Source organism: Chenopodium album, chromosome 18, assembly GCF_948465745.1.
Source record: "Chenopodium album chromosome 18, dcCheAlbu1.1, whole genome shotgun sequence".
Classification (NCBI taxonomy): Eukaryota; Viridiplantae; Streptophyta; class Magnoliopsida; order Caryophyllales; family Amaranthaceae; genus Chenopodium; species Chenopodium album.
In genome coordinates, this window is record NC_137851.1 from 10,101,549 (window position 1) to 10,118,896 (window position 17,348).

The 17,348-nt window shown below is 31.4% G+C and overlaps 1 protein-coding gene across 1 annotated transcript; it reads right to left on the reverse strand.

Moving 5' to 3' along the window:
* Positions 1 to 505: 505 nt before the first annotated feature.
* On the reverse strand, positions 506 to 4,549 carry LOC145591450 (uncharacterized). Its single transcript, XM_081647906.1, has 3 exons — positions 4,212 to 4,549; positions 3,350 to 3,721; positions 506 to 1,258 (listed from the first exon to the last, which is right to left on the reverse strand). Exons 1-3 carry the CDS (start codon positions 4,383 to 4,385, stop codon positions 827 to 829), a joined length of 978 nt encoding a protein of 325 aa, XP_081504032.1. The 5' UTR covers positions 4,386 to 4,549; the 3' UTR covers positions 506 to 826.
* Between the last annotated feature and the right edge of the window lie 12,799 nt (positions 4,550 to 17,348).

Consider the following 17,348-nt stretch of genomic DNA (forward strand, 5'->3'; position numbering starts at 1 on the left):
CATCAAAAACAAAGCCCAAATTGAATAAGAAGCTTTATCTAAAAATCATGTGAGTGAGGGGAATCGAACCTAGGCTGTTTGGGTAGGAGTATCATCACCTAACCAATATGACAGGCTTCATTTGTTGTATCATATATGTCTTCAATACCATATATAATAATATCTAGGGGGGCCAAGAGTAAATAATCAAGGGCCGCAAATTTGGGCCGGGGAGGCCGGGCCTCTACCAGCCCCCCTACCTTCGCCTAGTCACCACATGCCTACTAGATGCAAATCGTCACAAAAGCAAATCAATTACTAACTAATTTTGTATCAATGATATATTTTAAAATTTGATACATACATTAAAAATTTATCTTAAAATTCAATAAACAACCCGAGTATCGTACGGGGTACAAAACTAGTGAAACATATAAACCAATAAGTAAAATATATCAGCCAAGCCAGATGCACGGAAATTTGCGTGCGGGTATCCGCACGCAATAGCTTCTCATCAATAATACTATAGTATAACGAGTTTCATTAGTATTAATAAATCTTATTATTTTCCATAACATTCTTATACTACTAATTAATAAATCAACAAACTTTTATCTCTATTCTCTCACAATTAAGCTAGCTAGCAAGTACAAAACCCATGCTGGCCTGGCTATATATTGTCCTATTCCTAAAGTACGTAGTTTAGGTAGTTGTCTACCTTCACTCTTTAATTTCTTCTTCTCTCAAACAAATTGAACCAAAAACAATGAAAATAAAAATAAATAAACACCACTCAAAATTTCTTAGGAAGATGCACTACTTAATAATCCTTAAAACTTAATAACTTCTATAAAGAGCAAGCTAATCCACAAGAAAGTGCCATTAAGAGTATGGCTCCTTCTTCTTCGTCGCGAGGAAAGGATCTCTTAGAATTAGCCTTAAGATAATCCATGTTTGAGCTCAAGGCAAAATCTTCAAAACAAAGCTTCTTTGCATTATTAGAGGTGTTATTATGAGTATAATTATTGTTATTTCTTGCAGCATCAATAACTTTGCTTCTTTTCTTGAGAGGTAATGTATGGCTTTTATCATGATGATTGTTATCATCTAAGCCTTTTTCTGTTTTTATCACTTGAACCTTTGGCTTGGGAGTTTCCACAGGCGGTGGCGAAATCGATGGTACAACTGCATTATCATTGCCAAATCCTGCTGCTGCTGCAGCTGCCATAGCTGCCCTTCTAGCTTTCCTTTGTCTTATTCCACATGCATTGCAAAGAGACTGTAACAAAAACATTCCACTTGTACTTATGTCATTAAATCATAGTCATAGACGGTTCTAATAAAAGACTAACACAAACATTCAACATGTATTTATGTCATTAAATCATAATCATAGACGGATTTAATAAGAGACTAACAAATATATTCAACATTTATTTATGTCATTTAATCATAATTACAGATGGATCTAATAAGGGGCTTGGGTGACACGTGTCCCACCATTTAGATTTTTTTTTTTTATTGAAATAACAAAAATTAGGATAAAAATGCAGGAGACATGCATTGAGTAAACAATTAATTGTTAATTCTCTAATTCAAAAATCGTAGATCCGCCTTTAACCATTAATTTATTAAAAATGTTTATAGATCTCATTGAAAGGAACATATGATCTAAGGAAAGGATTTCGCGGCAAAAATCTCTATTTCAAGGAAAAAAACCCTACTCATGGATGGGTGATTGGGTGGTCCTTGAGAATTTTCAATTGAATTTTGTTTGTTTTATTAGAAACTATATATATATATATATATATATATATATATATATATATATATATATATATATATATTAATATAAAATTAATTTAGATGGTCCTTATGATCCAAACAAATTAAGTTCACTAATAATTTAACTAATTAGTGATCACAATTTTTGAACCTTAAACTAGTGCTAAACTCTAACTTATTGTTGGCTTGACAACTACCTTCTTATCCTAAATTTAGATTTCTCCCTCACCATCATTTTGATCTAAAACTAGCATTAAATTAGAATATAATTAGAATATATATATATATATGTATATATATATATATATATATATATATATATATATATATTGATTTTTTTTAAATAAAAATATCAAAGAGACCGCTTATTGTAGAGAGGGGGTCTCTTTGATGATGCTAACAGAGCTGACGCAGGTTTCCTTTTATAAAAATATCAAAGAGACCAACTATTAAGGTAAGTGGTCTCTTTGATGCTGCTATTGCATTTCACATTTTGGCGCTGCTTTCTTTCTTCATTAAAGAGACCGGTTATACTTAATAACAGGTCTCTTAAGTTATCTCATTTTTTTTTGATTAATAATTATTAATAATTTTTGCTTTTGTTTATAATTTTATATCCTATATTTGTGCAACCAATTTTAATATTTTCCCACAAATCTAAGTAAAAAATCATAAAGTTAGTGTAATAGTTTTATAGTACTACGTAGTATTTGTTTGTAACATGTTATTTGTAATATTTTCAACTTGTAAGATTGAATTTTTAAGTAATACGGAGTATTTGGTTGTATTATGGATTTTTGTGTCCTATTTTAGATTGAAATCAATTTGGTGAAATATAATTTATATATATATATATATATAATTTTTGGATTGAAATTAATTATGAACAAGATTTGGAAAAATTATTTGTTCTTTCAAAAGTAATCAATAATTGATAGTGACTCACCAAGTCGGAAATCCTAGATCCGCCACTATATATATATATATATATATATATGTATATATATATATATATATATATATATATATATATATATATATATATATATATATATATATATATATATATATATATATATATATATATATATATATATATATATATATATATAACCCTAATTCAATCACTCTAGAGTAACCATATAAACCATTCTTCATTAAGTACCGGGATCAAAGTTTCTAACAAGAACATAATTTGAGCATATACACAAAAACTTTGATCCCGATACTTAATGAAGAACTAAATCTCAGAAGATTTGATTATAAGCATATACACAAAAAATACCTAACTCAAACACAAGTGAATGGTTGATCATAGGCACTTAAAACATATTTACCCATAATTTGAGCTACTACAATTGAATATCAGCAAAGCTAGTAGCAAAGCAACATGTGTAATTTGACCAATAATATGACAATTAAATCTCGACATAGCTAGTAGTAAAGCAATAGGTGTAATTTGAACTAGTAATATGACAGCTAAATATGAGAATAGCTAGTAACAAAACGGTGTAGTGTATGAACATCAGATCACATGATCTTTAACATATAGTGTTGTTAAATTCGAGGCGAAAATTGAAAGTACCTTAGGGCCTTGAGGTCCACTTCTCCAAAGTGGGGTTGTAGTAGTATGACAATCTGAGCACACTCTTATCCCATCATTGTTTTGGCGTTTGGCAAGATCATGATCAAGCTGCTTCTTGCTATCTCTTGAGTCTTTAGAGGTTGCTATTTTTTGCATTATTCTCACCTTTGAGGGCTTCCATTTTGATCTAGAGTACTTATTTTGATCATTGTTATAGTTCACTGGAGTTTCGATTTTCGCCTCCTCTCGAATCTTGAATGAATAGCCATAACTACATCCACTATCATCTCCAATGGTGTTTTGAAGCCATGGTGAGCATGGTTGTCCAAGATCATTTGCTTTATTTTCATGGGACAAAACTAGCTTTCCAACCTGAGATCATATGATCATAACATATATTAGTATCAAAGTATGACATATTACAAAACTATACCGTTAAAAATTATGTTACATGATTTATATTAGGAAAAACATTGCTTTACATAATTTTCTTATTACTATGAAGTATAATGCTCCAATTCACCCAGATTACTCTTTTAATTTATTTTTTTTCCAAATTACTCTTAAACTATCCTAATAAAATACACAAAGTTTGGATCATACATAAATCAACAAAATAAAAATTATGCTAACAAGATCACAAAAGTTGTGTATCATAAATAAAAAAAATTAAAATACTTGCATAACAAGATAGTTTATATAGGATTTGTATAAGATTGTATAAGATTTTTTTTTTTTAAATATAATTATATTACAATCCTATTACAAATTTTGAAGTTGATTTGAAGCCATCACTTATTTTGAGACAAAAAGAGCATACACGACCAGTAGGGGGAAAAATATATAGACAATTGGGACTCGCCTTTTTTTGTTCATGCCTTGAATAATCAAGAGATAAGATTTCATCGCGGTTGTGGGATTCTTCATGATGTAAATGACCAAAGACTTGGAAACTATGTTGTGTATGATCTCCTTTTAACTCAAAGAAAGGTATAGGAGATGAAGTTTGAGGGTGATTCAAGTAAACCGGACTCATATTTTAGAGAGAGAAAGATCAAACCGAGAGAGAGAGAGAGAGATCAAAAGGGTTGGAAAAAAAATGAGAAAGGCGGCATATGCTAAGGTTTGATGATATTAATGTTGTTATATATATATACACACCAAAATGATCAAATTAAATAATTATATTGGTAAATTTGGTAAGTTATATTATAAGGGTAATAAAGGTAAGTGATCATATATGAATATACTTTGATCAAGGGTAATATATATTAGCCATTCACGTGACTTCATGTCATCCAAGAGACACAAAATGCTAAAAGAAGACAAAACCCAAAGAAGGCGTTGAGTGCTACAACTCGATCCTATAATGACAAAATTTCTCAGTCCATATCTTTCTATTAACCTCTAACATCAACTCTACAATAAGGCACAAACCATGTTTATTATTTTACATTATGTTTTATGTAGGTCAAGTTGAAGAATTGATCCGATTACTTGCTTAGGTCATGACTAATTTGAGGCTATTGACCATTTTTCAATATGGAACTATATACACATACTTGTACCTAACATTCTATCCATTAATGCGAGTCTATTTAATTAAAGCATCTAAATCATGCTGAGCATTATAAATATTATTGTCATTCTGAAAAATTAGAATGACGATTGTATGAGCCAAGATTTTGAGGAGATCATCGATAATTGGGGTCTAACAACACAAAGTCTAAGATGAATGGTGATTATGTTACAGAGAGACTAAATGAACCATTATCTAATACCACTTGTTAGGTTTGGAGAAAGATAATGAATGAAAGCACATAAACATATTCACCTGAAGTTTCATCTTAAAATTAATTTTCAATTAGAGGGCTAATTAAAATATTATTGGTTATTGATGACTAAGAATCACTTAGGGAAGGTTGGATTTAATCAGGTCAAATTATCACTATCTTAATGATTGTGAAAATTCGAGTTTTCAAACCTGTTTTATGCTAATAAGTGACTGTAAAAGGTAGGCCGAATCCTACTAAAATTGATCGTCCGGTTGAAACAAAGTAATCTAAATTGCACTATATTATTAGGTTACAGCCTCAAAAGTACTCGACAATTCTAGCTATTAAGTGAAGGCCCCAAATAAAATCCGACCTAAATCTAATCGAGTTAGTCACAAAAAAAACTCTAAATCTTTAAAAAGAAGGTTGAGTTACTACTTTATTTGAAAGTTGAAACAAGCCCCTTGATTGACAAAAGGGTTAAATGTCTTGCTCTCTATGATAAACGGCCCAAGGCCACATCCGTTACGAGTGTCCATTTTACACAACCAAGGAGGTTCCACCTTAAAATCATATGACAATAAGGAGAGTAGCCCCTTAGCCTTATAAAGTGGACACAATTCTTTTCTTCAATGTGGGATACATATTCCAATACTTTTCTTTACTTTTACACTCTTTCAATGTGGGACAACACTTTCACTCGCATGTGCTCATAGGCTCAACACTCTACTTATAACATTATAGGACTAATTGTCGAATTGGATCAACCAACTACGGCCAACGTATTCAAACATACAATTAGACAAAAATTTCCAAGTTTAGTGTTAAAATCATATTTTATGTTGAATAATCTAATTTGAAACTCTAAAAATACTAGGTCAAATTTAAATTGAGATCAGAGGTATAGTACAACTGACGCAGTCAAGCACACATATTTAAGCACCTAACATGCTAAAGGTACTTAAAGAAGAAATTCCCAAAAATTACCCTGCTGTAATAATTCAACATTTCAACCTCTAGTACTTCGAAAATCAAAGGTGAAGAAGCTCCAAACACCCAAGCAATTGTAGCTAAATCATCACATTTTCTGCTATTGACTTGCATGTTCACTCCGACAACCACAGGAAATAAAGAGTACATTTAGATTATTATTATTTAGCTTTACATACATACTATGGAGTACTGTCTTACATTCCTTTGTCCTTCTTCTCACGGGAGTTTTTTTTTATCATCACCATTTGGTTCCTCAAATAGTAGGAGATATAGATATAGATAATGTATGTAATATATGAACCCGAACGACTTTTTGCATCACACACTTAACTCTAGTCTTGTTTCACTAGAACTTTTAAACTCGTATTAAAACGAAATCAGTTTAAACCATGCCAATATCTATAATGTATCCAATCAACATTAGCTTAGTTATCTAGGTGCATGATACACTAGAGATCGAATCATGTCTATGTTATAGTTCTTTTGACTCCTAAAAAATAAAAAATATATATATTTTTTGAATAAGATGCAATAAAAAATATATATATTTTTTGAATAAGATGCTTTATTCCTTAGTTTCACACCATGAAACATTGAAACCTACAAATATGTTTGCCTTTATCATATGAAAAGCATAATAATATAAATAGTCACTATACGAACCGGAATGAGTTTTTGCATCACACACTAAACTTTAGTCTTGTTTCATCAGAATTTCTAAACTTGTGTTAAAGCGGAATCTGTTTAAACCAAGTCAATATTTGTTGAGCCCATGAGAAAACCCACATGTGAGTGAAAGTGTTGTCCCACATTGAAGGAGTATAAAAATAAAGAGAAATAGTGGGATGTGTATCCCACATTGAAGAAAGGAGAAAGTCGTGTCCATTTTATAAGGCTAAGAGGCTACTCCCCTCATTGCCATATGGTTTTGAAGTGGAACCTCCTTGGTTGTGTAAAGTGGACACTTGTGACGGGCCTAGCCCAGTCCCGTTTATCAATATCTCTAATGTATTCAATCGACAAGCTTAGGGCCTGTTCTGATTGACTGAAATCAACTGAACTGAACTTATTAATTAGTGATTTTTAACTACGGATTAGTGGTCTTTGATTATATATTACTATACCTATGTGTATATACAAATGTACTATTTCATATGACATAATTATAAAATTTATAATATAATTATAAATTTATGGAAAATATATTAAAAACTTGAAACCTCTAAATATTTTAAACACATATACTATTTAATTTTAAAATAAAATAGTATTATGACAAAAGAACACAAAACACTTACATGTAGCAGAAAAGCAGCTATGGATATTGTCCGACAAGAAATAACTGATCAGATATGGGAGTCAGTTCAGAGGAATGCCGAGGTAATGGAGGAGCTTGGTGGACAAGAAGAAGACGAAGAACTAACTGACTATGAAAATTAGTTTAAGGTGTAGTACTCTAATTTTCTCAATAAGATTAACAATAGAAATGTGTATCAAAAAAATAGAACCATTTGAACAATGAATTGTATCGATATTATTATTATTATTATTATTATTAATATTAATTATTGTTATTATTATTATTATTAAAATTAATTATTGATTATTATTATTAGTATTATTGTTATTATTATTATTATTATTTATTCATGATTATTATTATTATTTATTGATAATAATAATAATAATTATTATTATTATTATTATTATTATTTGTTGCGTCGTTGTAATAAGAGCTTAAAAAAATGAAATTTGGCTTTATATCATTAGCAATATCATTAGACATAAGAGCTGAACTGAACTGAACTGAACTGAGCTGAGCTGAACTGAACTGAACTGAACTGAACTGAACTGAATTTCAACGGAAGAGAACAGGCCCTTAGTTATTTAGGTGCATGATACACTAGAGACCAAATCATGTCTATGTTATTGGTCTTTGTAATTCCCTTAAAAATATAGAAAGAAAGTTTTGAATAAGATGATTTATTCCTTTATTTCACATTTTCACACTATAAAACCTACATGTATAGCCTTTTATCTTATGAAAAGTATAATAATATAAATAGTCACAAAGTAATTTTAAACGGCCAAAATGCCAACTATTATTGGTGACAAATGTAGTAGTATTATAAATTGTTTGAGGTAGATATGAACTAAAGTTTTCTCATTCTTAGATCTTAGCCTTAAGATGACATAAAAGAGATGGAGGATTTAATAATATCTTCATCACCTTGATCATTTTTCTTAAAATTAATTAACTAATTTATTAAACTTCATATAAACAAGTGCGTTCTCTTCACCTTAAAAAGATAAGTTTCAAGGTAATTAAATTCGGTATAATTAGATGTAAACATAAGATAAAATCAGAGCTGATCAGATCTGATTTTAAAAATTTAGTTAAGCTTAATTCAAATGGAAAGGACACATCCACACCTAGCATATGGCCGAAAATTTAACCACCTGATAAGTGATAACCACGTAAAAGATAAACACTAAGGTGATACATACTTGCACGAGTACATACGTGTCTAACAAACTTGATCCTCGTGCTTGGTATTTTACAAGTTTGATTGTACCAACTGAACCAAGTCTTGCTTTCACGCCTTAGTATATATAATTAGAATACTCATCAATATATATATATATATATATATATATATATATATATATATATATATATATATATATATATATATATATATATATGCGCGCGCGCATGATCATATACAAACAGCAGCAAAAGTTTAGATTATAATAATGTCACCATCCAAGACATATTATAACGGACCCCAATAAAAATATGATCACCAACCTTAATGACAAAGTATATATGAAAATTAGAGAGGGCAGTCACACTCTTTCTGAGCTTGCCAAATCTTTTGTTCCAATAATTCAACCTTACCACAATCCTCAAGAAATCGAAAGGCCATCTTTTGGTTCTCTTTGCTGTATCTTGGGCTGTTTTTTTTTTTTTTTACCCCCTTTCCTTTAAATTGTTCACATGTCTTCCCACTTGTTTAATTTTTGCAGGAAAAAAATTATACTATAGGGTTTATATGTATACTTATAAAATACCATTAATGCACAGGGATTTTTTTTGGGACCATAGATCATGGCATGAAAATAAAAAATTATGTCCTCATATTGTTTATATATGATCGTCGTCCATGCTTTAATTTATCAAATATCATATATACATACTTACATACTCTGATATATTGATATAGCCCTCTGATTTTTTTTTTAGATTTGATAGTTGAGTTTTATGCTTTCAACGTACAACTGTTTCCGAAATTATAATCATCTATGAGTACACTATAAATCACAACACTTGGTTTATGGACTCAGGTGCGCAATGAGTAATGTGCATTCGTTTTGAAATGACATTCCAATTAACATAAAACACGTGAAGTTCACGGCCTAAAAGGACATAAGGGCAAGATGAAGAACACGCATTTCAAAACTACAAAACACAGTGTACAAAAAACATACGTAGTAATTTAAACTCAAAAAGTTTAAAGTAAAGAACATATACGATCTCAAATTCCAAAAACATACGGATTATAATCAAAGAATACTTTATTGGGTGCACCATAAGTGTTGTGCATTTGGTACACCATCTAATTTAAGCAACAGATTTATTCCTCCATCCCATTATAATATTTCTAGTTGAAATCTTGCAATTATTCACAATTTGAGAGAATCTTCTAAATTATTTCCAATACATATTTTTTTTGGTGCAATTTCCAATACATATTTTAATAGAAGCTAGTTTTTTTATTCGTGTCAATGAGTATGTATTAAGGATTTGGGTTTGCCTATTATTTTGAATATTGATGATGAGGAATATGGGGTTTTTTTATTAAGGGCCGTTTGGTTCGCACAAGGTAAATGGAATGGAATGAACAATGGGAATGAAAGAGAATGGAATGAAAAACCATTTCATTTGCTATATTGTTTGTTTTACAAAAAAACAAAGAGAATCCAACCACTATTCTAAAAACCCCACCACCACCACTACAAACACAACACCTTCCCTTTTTCACTTTTCTAGCCACCCCATAGCCCAGCCACCCCACCACCCCTTTCGCCGCTCTTCCCCCATCCCTCGCCGCCTCTCTCTCTCTCCTCCACCGCCTTCTGCCGCTCCTAACCTCCTCAACATCAACCACCTTAACACTCTCAAAACCCTCAGCAAATCACTTCTCGCGAACTTCAACCTTCTCAACATGCTCTGCAACCTCTCTCCTATGCAATTCCAACAACTCACACCACTCCTTAATATGCTTCTCTCTCAGTTCCACATCTTCGATCCTCTGTTTTAGCGAATTTTCTTCAATCTCCAGATTTTTCTACCGATTCTCAACTTCCTTCTTGAAATTCTGAAGCTGAGAGGTGGGGGAGGGGCGGTGAAGGGCATGGTGAGGTGGCTCGGCTATTGGGTGGCTGGAAAAATGAGAAAGAGAGGGTGGTTGTGTGGTGGGGGAATATTTTCGGGGGAGGTGGGGGTTTATTGGGGGCGTCGGTGGGCTTGAGAGGGGCATCGGTAGGCTGGGGAAGGGCATCGGTAGGAGGCGGCGGGCTAGGGAGTAGCGGCGATGGGCGGCTGGGTGGTGGAGGTAGGTTAGAAGGTGGTGGCTGGTGGTGAAGTGGTGGGTAAGGAAAGGGAATGGAAAAGGCTAAGAGGGTTGGGGAATTAATTTGGAATAAAAATAGGTAAATTCAAAAATAAAAATGGGAAAAGGGAATGACAAAAAGGACAAACAAACAAGAACAAAGGCAATGATACATGTTCATTCTCTTTCCCTTTGATAATTAACCCCAACCAAACGGCCCCTTAGAGTTTTGATGGAATTGATCAATTTCATGTGTGTCTTTTAATTAGGATGTTGAGTGTTCTTAGTTGAAGGTTTTTATGTCTCAAATGATTAGGGTTTTTGATTTAATCTCTATAAATTTGGTACTCCTGTATTTTCTCATTTCAAGGGTTAGTAAATAATGTAATAAAATTATATACTACCTCCGTTTCTAAAATTTCGGCTCACTTACTATTTATGTGATACCTGTCAAAATAAAATAATTTTGACCACATTTTATAAGCTATACAGTTTAAATAAATTAGAATGTGAGATCTTATTAGATTCCCTTTATTATAAATAATTCAACTATCAACTTTTTAAATTTTCACTTATATACAGTCGGAGTTATTCATAGTAAAAAATGTTCATTGGAGACCGTGCAATTGCAAAATGAGTCGAACTTTCAGGAATGGAAGGAGTATATATATGTTATATGGATTAGATCGGGATCAAGATTAATAATTATTGTAAATGAGAAGGAGATATCAAGAGGGGGGAGGAATTAGTGAAAAGAACTAAAATAATGAACATATCACATGTAAAATAGAGGTAATATAAAGGGTGAGCCCCATAAACAAAAAAAATTGGACAGAAAACATTTCTTAGCCAATAGTAGTGTTTTCAAACATTCAAATTAAAGTTTTTTCCTGAAAAAATTACCTTAATTAAATCATCGGTTAGTGAAAACTGATAAAGAAGGTGAAAGTCGATCACTCTTGTTATACAATAATCATCGATTATGTGCAATATGAAATAACAACTTTTGGCAAGGTAAATTATGTTATATTCAAGAGATCAAATATGTCCAAAATTTTTTAAAAAATGTCCAAAGTTAGTTCAAATTGCAAAATATCTTATTCCAACGCCAATATGTTTGCGTACAGACAAAAAATTGATTTTCAACTTGCAAATTGATCTAGTAGGAAAAAATAAACTTTCAGATTTTGGGGGAGAAACGAGGCCTATTCTCTACAACTTATTATTACTGAACTGAATATTACTACAAAATAAATTAAATTATTTTTTGTTGAGATTACATATTTAGTGAAATTAAATTATTTTTACCGTTTAAAAATTTATTATATATTACTGATTTTTTTCTTTAAAATGATTGGTTTTTATAGATTAAAATTTATTTTTACTAAACTAAAATTATTATTTTTTTGAAGGAACTAAAAGTATTATTTTGTTGAACTTATCTTATTTTTACTAAATGTTATTTAAATAGGGTATGACTGTCCTTGTGAACGATTTCCATGGTACAACCGCATGATCGAATTTGATACTTCTAAAATGGAGATTACGTAGAGAAAAAAAAAATAGTCGTGGAATGGAAGTAACTTAATTTAATATGTGTGTCGTTAACTCCTTGAAAAGAACCCATAGATTCCTGGACAAATTGCAATTTTTAGTCTTGACATATGATGATCGATGATATGGACTTGTCCCATTTTAGTAATACGGATTTCATAGCTTCCTTTGATCACCATTATTGGGAAACAAATGAGGCCATTGTTTATTTGGGCCAAGAATTGGCATCGTCGTCTCTCCTATCTTTAAAACTCGACATTTTTCATGTTCCCTTCATTTTATATTAGTTTAGGTGATTATACTTTGCAATTAAATTAAACTTCATAAAAATATGAAATATATATATTTAAAAAAAATAAATAAATAAAAAAAATAAAAATAAAAAATAAAACATAGGCATGATGTGTGATCTTCATAGTGTCATTTAATTTTCATCTTTGAAATATCAACCCTTTATAAAAAATTTGTATTAAAAGGTATTATAGGTCAATGCATCTTTGCTTAGAGATTGTGAAAGCTAAGACATCATGACTCGTTTGAATTAACAATGTGGGATGGAAGAAGTATAAATTTTGTTTCTATTCGATGAACCTAGCTAGGTAATTGGTAGATTAAAAAAAAAAAAAATTAAGAGAGATCGAGATGACAAATATGGTCTTATTTTAGTTTAGATAGAGTCAGGCTTGTTCACATTTACTGAATTGAACTGAACTGATTGAAACTGAAATGAATTGAAGTGAACTGAACTGAACTGAATAGAGCTGAAATGAATATTTTATAAGAGAAGGAAATTAGGAGCTGAACTGAACTGAACTGATTGGAGTTGAACTGGACTAAACTGAAATTAAGCTGAAGTGAACATGCCCTCACAAATGACACTGATATTATTACTAATTCAATTTCTAATTTAGGGTAAAACCTCTTAATACTTTAAGCAACGGGATGGTATTGGTGTGTTCTATTCACCTAATTTTTACTTATATGATCTTATTTGAATTTATTAGACCTTATTAAAACTTATTTTAATTGTAATTTGAATTTAGGCAACCATTTTTAGTTATTTTTCCTGGCCTGAATTTATCTGAACTTAATTAAGCTTATTTGAACTTATTAAAACTGAAATAAGTGAAAATAAGGTAAACAGAACATACTCTTACTTTCATACATGCAGGTCATGCAAGGTGCTACTTGACAATCGTTAGTTCGTGTCGTGAATTGTTTGGTAAATTAGTTGGGCTCGACAAAGAATAATATTACCTCTGTTTCTTATTATATGCAACAAAGAGGTATTATTTGTAAGATATAAATATAAAATATTATTTAATTGTACATAATAAAACGGAGATAGGGCGTACAAAGCCTACTTAATGCATGACCAAAAGAAGGAAATTCCTATTTCATGTTACATATAATATCACAATTTGATGAAATTTGCAGTAACGGTGGTAGATCAGGAAATCAGACTAACAGAAATCAGAAGTTAGAATGATAAAATGATCAGAAAAAATAAAGCTGATGAATATGGAATTAAGTGACACGAAGGGTATGTTGTAATTGGTCCAAAGGATGGCGAAGAGCCATCTGGTACAGGCAGGAAAGACATTGACAACCCATTTTCTTGGTCCCCTTTTACTCTCTTTTACCTATATCACTACCCTTCTCTTTCAATTCCACCTCACTTTTTGGAAACAAACAAATGCTTCGTGACAAATATTGAGATCAATAATAGTAATAATAACACTAATGTTAACTATATATCATGTGATACTATATTATCATTATGTTAGTTATATTTTATATTTCAAATTTTGAAGTTGATTCATTAGTTATTTCTTGTACAAGTATGATCCTACCAATGAAATCTAGTCTTACAGGTTAAGATCAAGAGACTGTGTGTGAGCGATTGCATGTTCAAAAGATCCTGTTATATATACCCCATCTATAATCTGTATCGATTTTGTGGTTCATTTAATTTCAAACCAAAAATAATGTATTACCTCCGATTTTTATTATTTGCAATTTTAGAATATTTTATATCGGAGACAGTACATTGATCCCATAGAAAAAGAATAGCTAGATTAGAGATTGAATCGGATGTTCTTCAAATAGGGATGACACTGGGTTGAGTTAGCATGAGACAACACATAGCCTAGCACGTAACGACTTAGCTCATGCATGAAGCTAATATGTATGGCACACCTTGGTATTGTACTTGTTGGGTTGTGACTCCTTGGGAGTCATGCCAATTCAAGGCCGTAATTTTGGATGGGCAAAGCATGAAGTTGACATGGCACGCTTTGCCACTGTTCTAACAACCTAACACGGCCTCATCCATGGACCCTGCATGGCGTGCAATGTGAGAGTAGCAGAGAACCAATGCAACATGAAGATTGTTAGCCATGGGATCGGAGAAATTGGGTCTTTGATCGAATCTGGCGAATGTAGTGGTATGCAACCCCAGGACCCCTTGTTTGTTCAAACCATAGGAAAAGAGAAAACTTTAAGGTCTGTTCTGTGCTCCTTATTTTCATTTATTTCAGTTTTAATAAGTTCAAATAAGTTCATATCAGGAAAAATAGTTCTGATAAGGGCTTCCAAGTTCAAATTACAACTAAGTTTTACTCCCTTATTTAGATAAGTTCAGATAAGTAAAAATCAGGTGAATAGAACACATTCATCCCTTTTTTTTTTTTTGTAGACTGACTGCTCCATTATACACATGCTCCGTTTGACCATGCAATGTACTCATAATAATACATACAATATACATAAAAATAAATGCAACTCAACATACTTGGCCAATTAACCATATTGGTATAAAAGTTAGCACCCTTGTGACATATTGATCTAAAAGTTATCGCCGGCGAAAGATTGGTATAAAAGTTAATTAGCGGTGACAAATTGGTATAAAAGTAAACAGGTGGCGACATATTGGTATCAAAGTTAATAAATACTGACATATTGGTATAAAAGTTAATGAGTTACGACATCTAACCCCTTTTTTTGGCAAAATAAGCGCAAATTTTACACATCAAAATTCTTAATTTTACAACTTTAATCTATTTGTTTTTTTTCTTTACTTTACTTTTCTGTGCTTTAAATATTAATAAAAAATTTCTTAGACTCGATTGGAAATAAAAGTCAAATAAAGATAAAAAATACTACCTCCGTTTTTTTTAGTTAACATCGTTTGACTTTTACACTATTCACATACTATATATTTGACTCGCTTTAGTGATTTATAGATACGATAAAATATAGTGATGTGGGATCTTGTTTGAATCGTCTCGATATATACATTATTAATATCTAATTTTTTTTTATAATTTTACAATGTTGATAATTAGATATATTAAGCGTTAAAAACATGCGTTGACAAGCGTGATAATAGAAAGATGTCAACTAAAAAAATGGAGGTAGTAGAAAGGAAAAAATAGAGGGAATTAGGCCTTGTTTGGTTGACATTGTAAAATGGAGGAATTGGAAATTCATGTGAATTGGTAAAATAAGTAGTTGTTTGGTTGGCATAAGAAAGCAAAAATGGAAAAAGTGGAAATTTATGGGAATTTCAACTTCCCACAAAACATGGGAAGTAAATTACTAACACCCTCCCCCGGTAAACCAAAATTCATGGGAATTTCAATTTCCCTTATTGCCAACCAAACACATTTAAGAAATTCCTTGGAATTTCAATAAGGAATTAACTTCCCATGAATTATAAATTCCTATGGGAATTAAATTCCCACATCAACCAAACAACACCTTAGAGAATAATATAGAGGGAATTAGAGAATAATATAGAGGAAAAATAAAGATTGTGCATAAGAATTATATTTGAAAACATATTTAGTGTTCATTTTTTGAAAATATATAATAATATATAAATAAATTTGCTTAACAATAATTAATTTACAAGTCAATTTCAACTATATTTGAGATATTGAATCCCTATGTAGGAATTTTTATTCCCTTTTAATTTTTGAGATTTGTAATCAATTTTCTCTTTTTTTTTTTTTTTTTTCCTTCCGTTACTATAGGTTTATGGACATTGAGGGAAGATTTTTTTTTTAGGCAATGGGGGAAAAAGAGTTTGGCTATCATTAAGTTTTTTAACGAAAAAAAAAAAACAAAAATTGAAAAAGTTAAAACTAAAAAACCAAATAGCTAATCACTTTTTCCGACAAGAAAAAAAGGGCCAAATGTCATGACTTGTTAACTTTATACTCCGTACCAATTTGTCGCAACTTGTTAACTTTTATACCAATTTGTCGTCGATGATAATTTTTATACCAATGTGTCACATATAGAGCTGTCAAAAGCTGACCCGATCAGAAATTCCGACCCGAACCCGATTATTAATCAACCCATCTGAACCCGAAAAAATGGTAACCCAAATCCGACCTGACCTGACCTGAAACCAACCCTAGACCCGAGTGTGTGAGACCCGAACCCGAACATGAACCGACCTGGAGATGACCCGACCCGAATGTAACCCGTAAATTATTAACCTGAACCGAACCCGACTTGAACCGAAATTGACCCAAACCCGTTTTAACCAGTCAAAACCCGAATTTAACCTGACTTGTTACTAACCCGACCTGAATTCAACCCGAACCGAATTTAACCCGACCTGTTACAAACTCGACCCGAAATCAACCCGATTTGTTATTGACCCGACCCAAATTCAACCCGACTTGTTATTGACCCGACCCGAATTTTACCCGACCTATTACTAACCCGACCCAAAAATTCAACCAGTTCTGTTACTAACCCGACTCGAAATCAACACGACTTGTTATTGACCCGACATAAATTCAACCCAAATTGTTCATGACCCGATTTCAAATCACCTTAAATTCAATTTAGACCACCTTATTATTGTTGATCAAAGCATTATGTCTAGGGAGACTAAGTCGGTCCAGGCCAGCAAAAGAAAGGAGCATCATCCCCAAATTTAAGAGTTAAATATAGTATATATTTGTTGTATAGTCAAAGGAGATAATTATCTTCTTAAATTATAGAATATATACCCTAGTATGTTGCTATATATATTATAGTCAA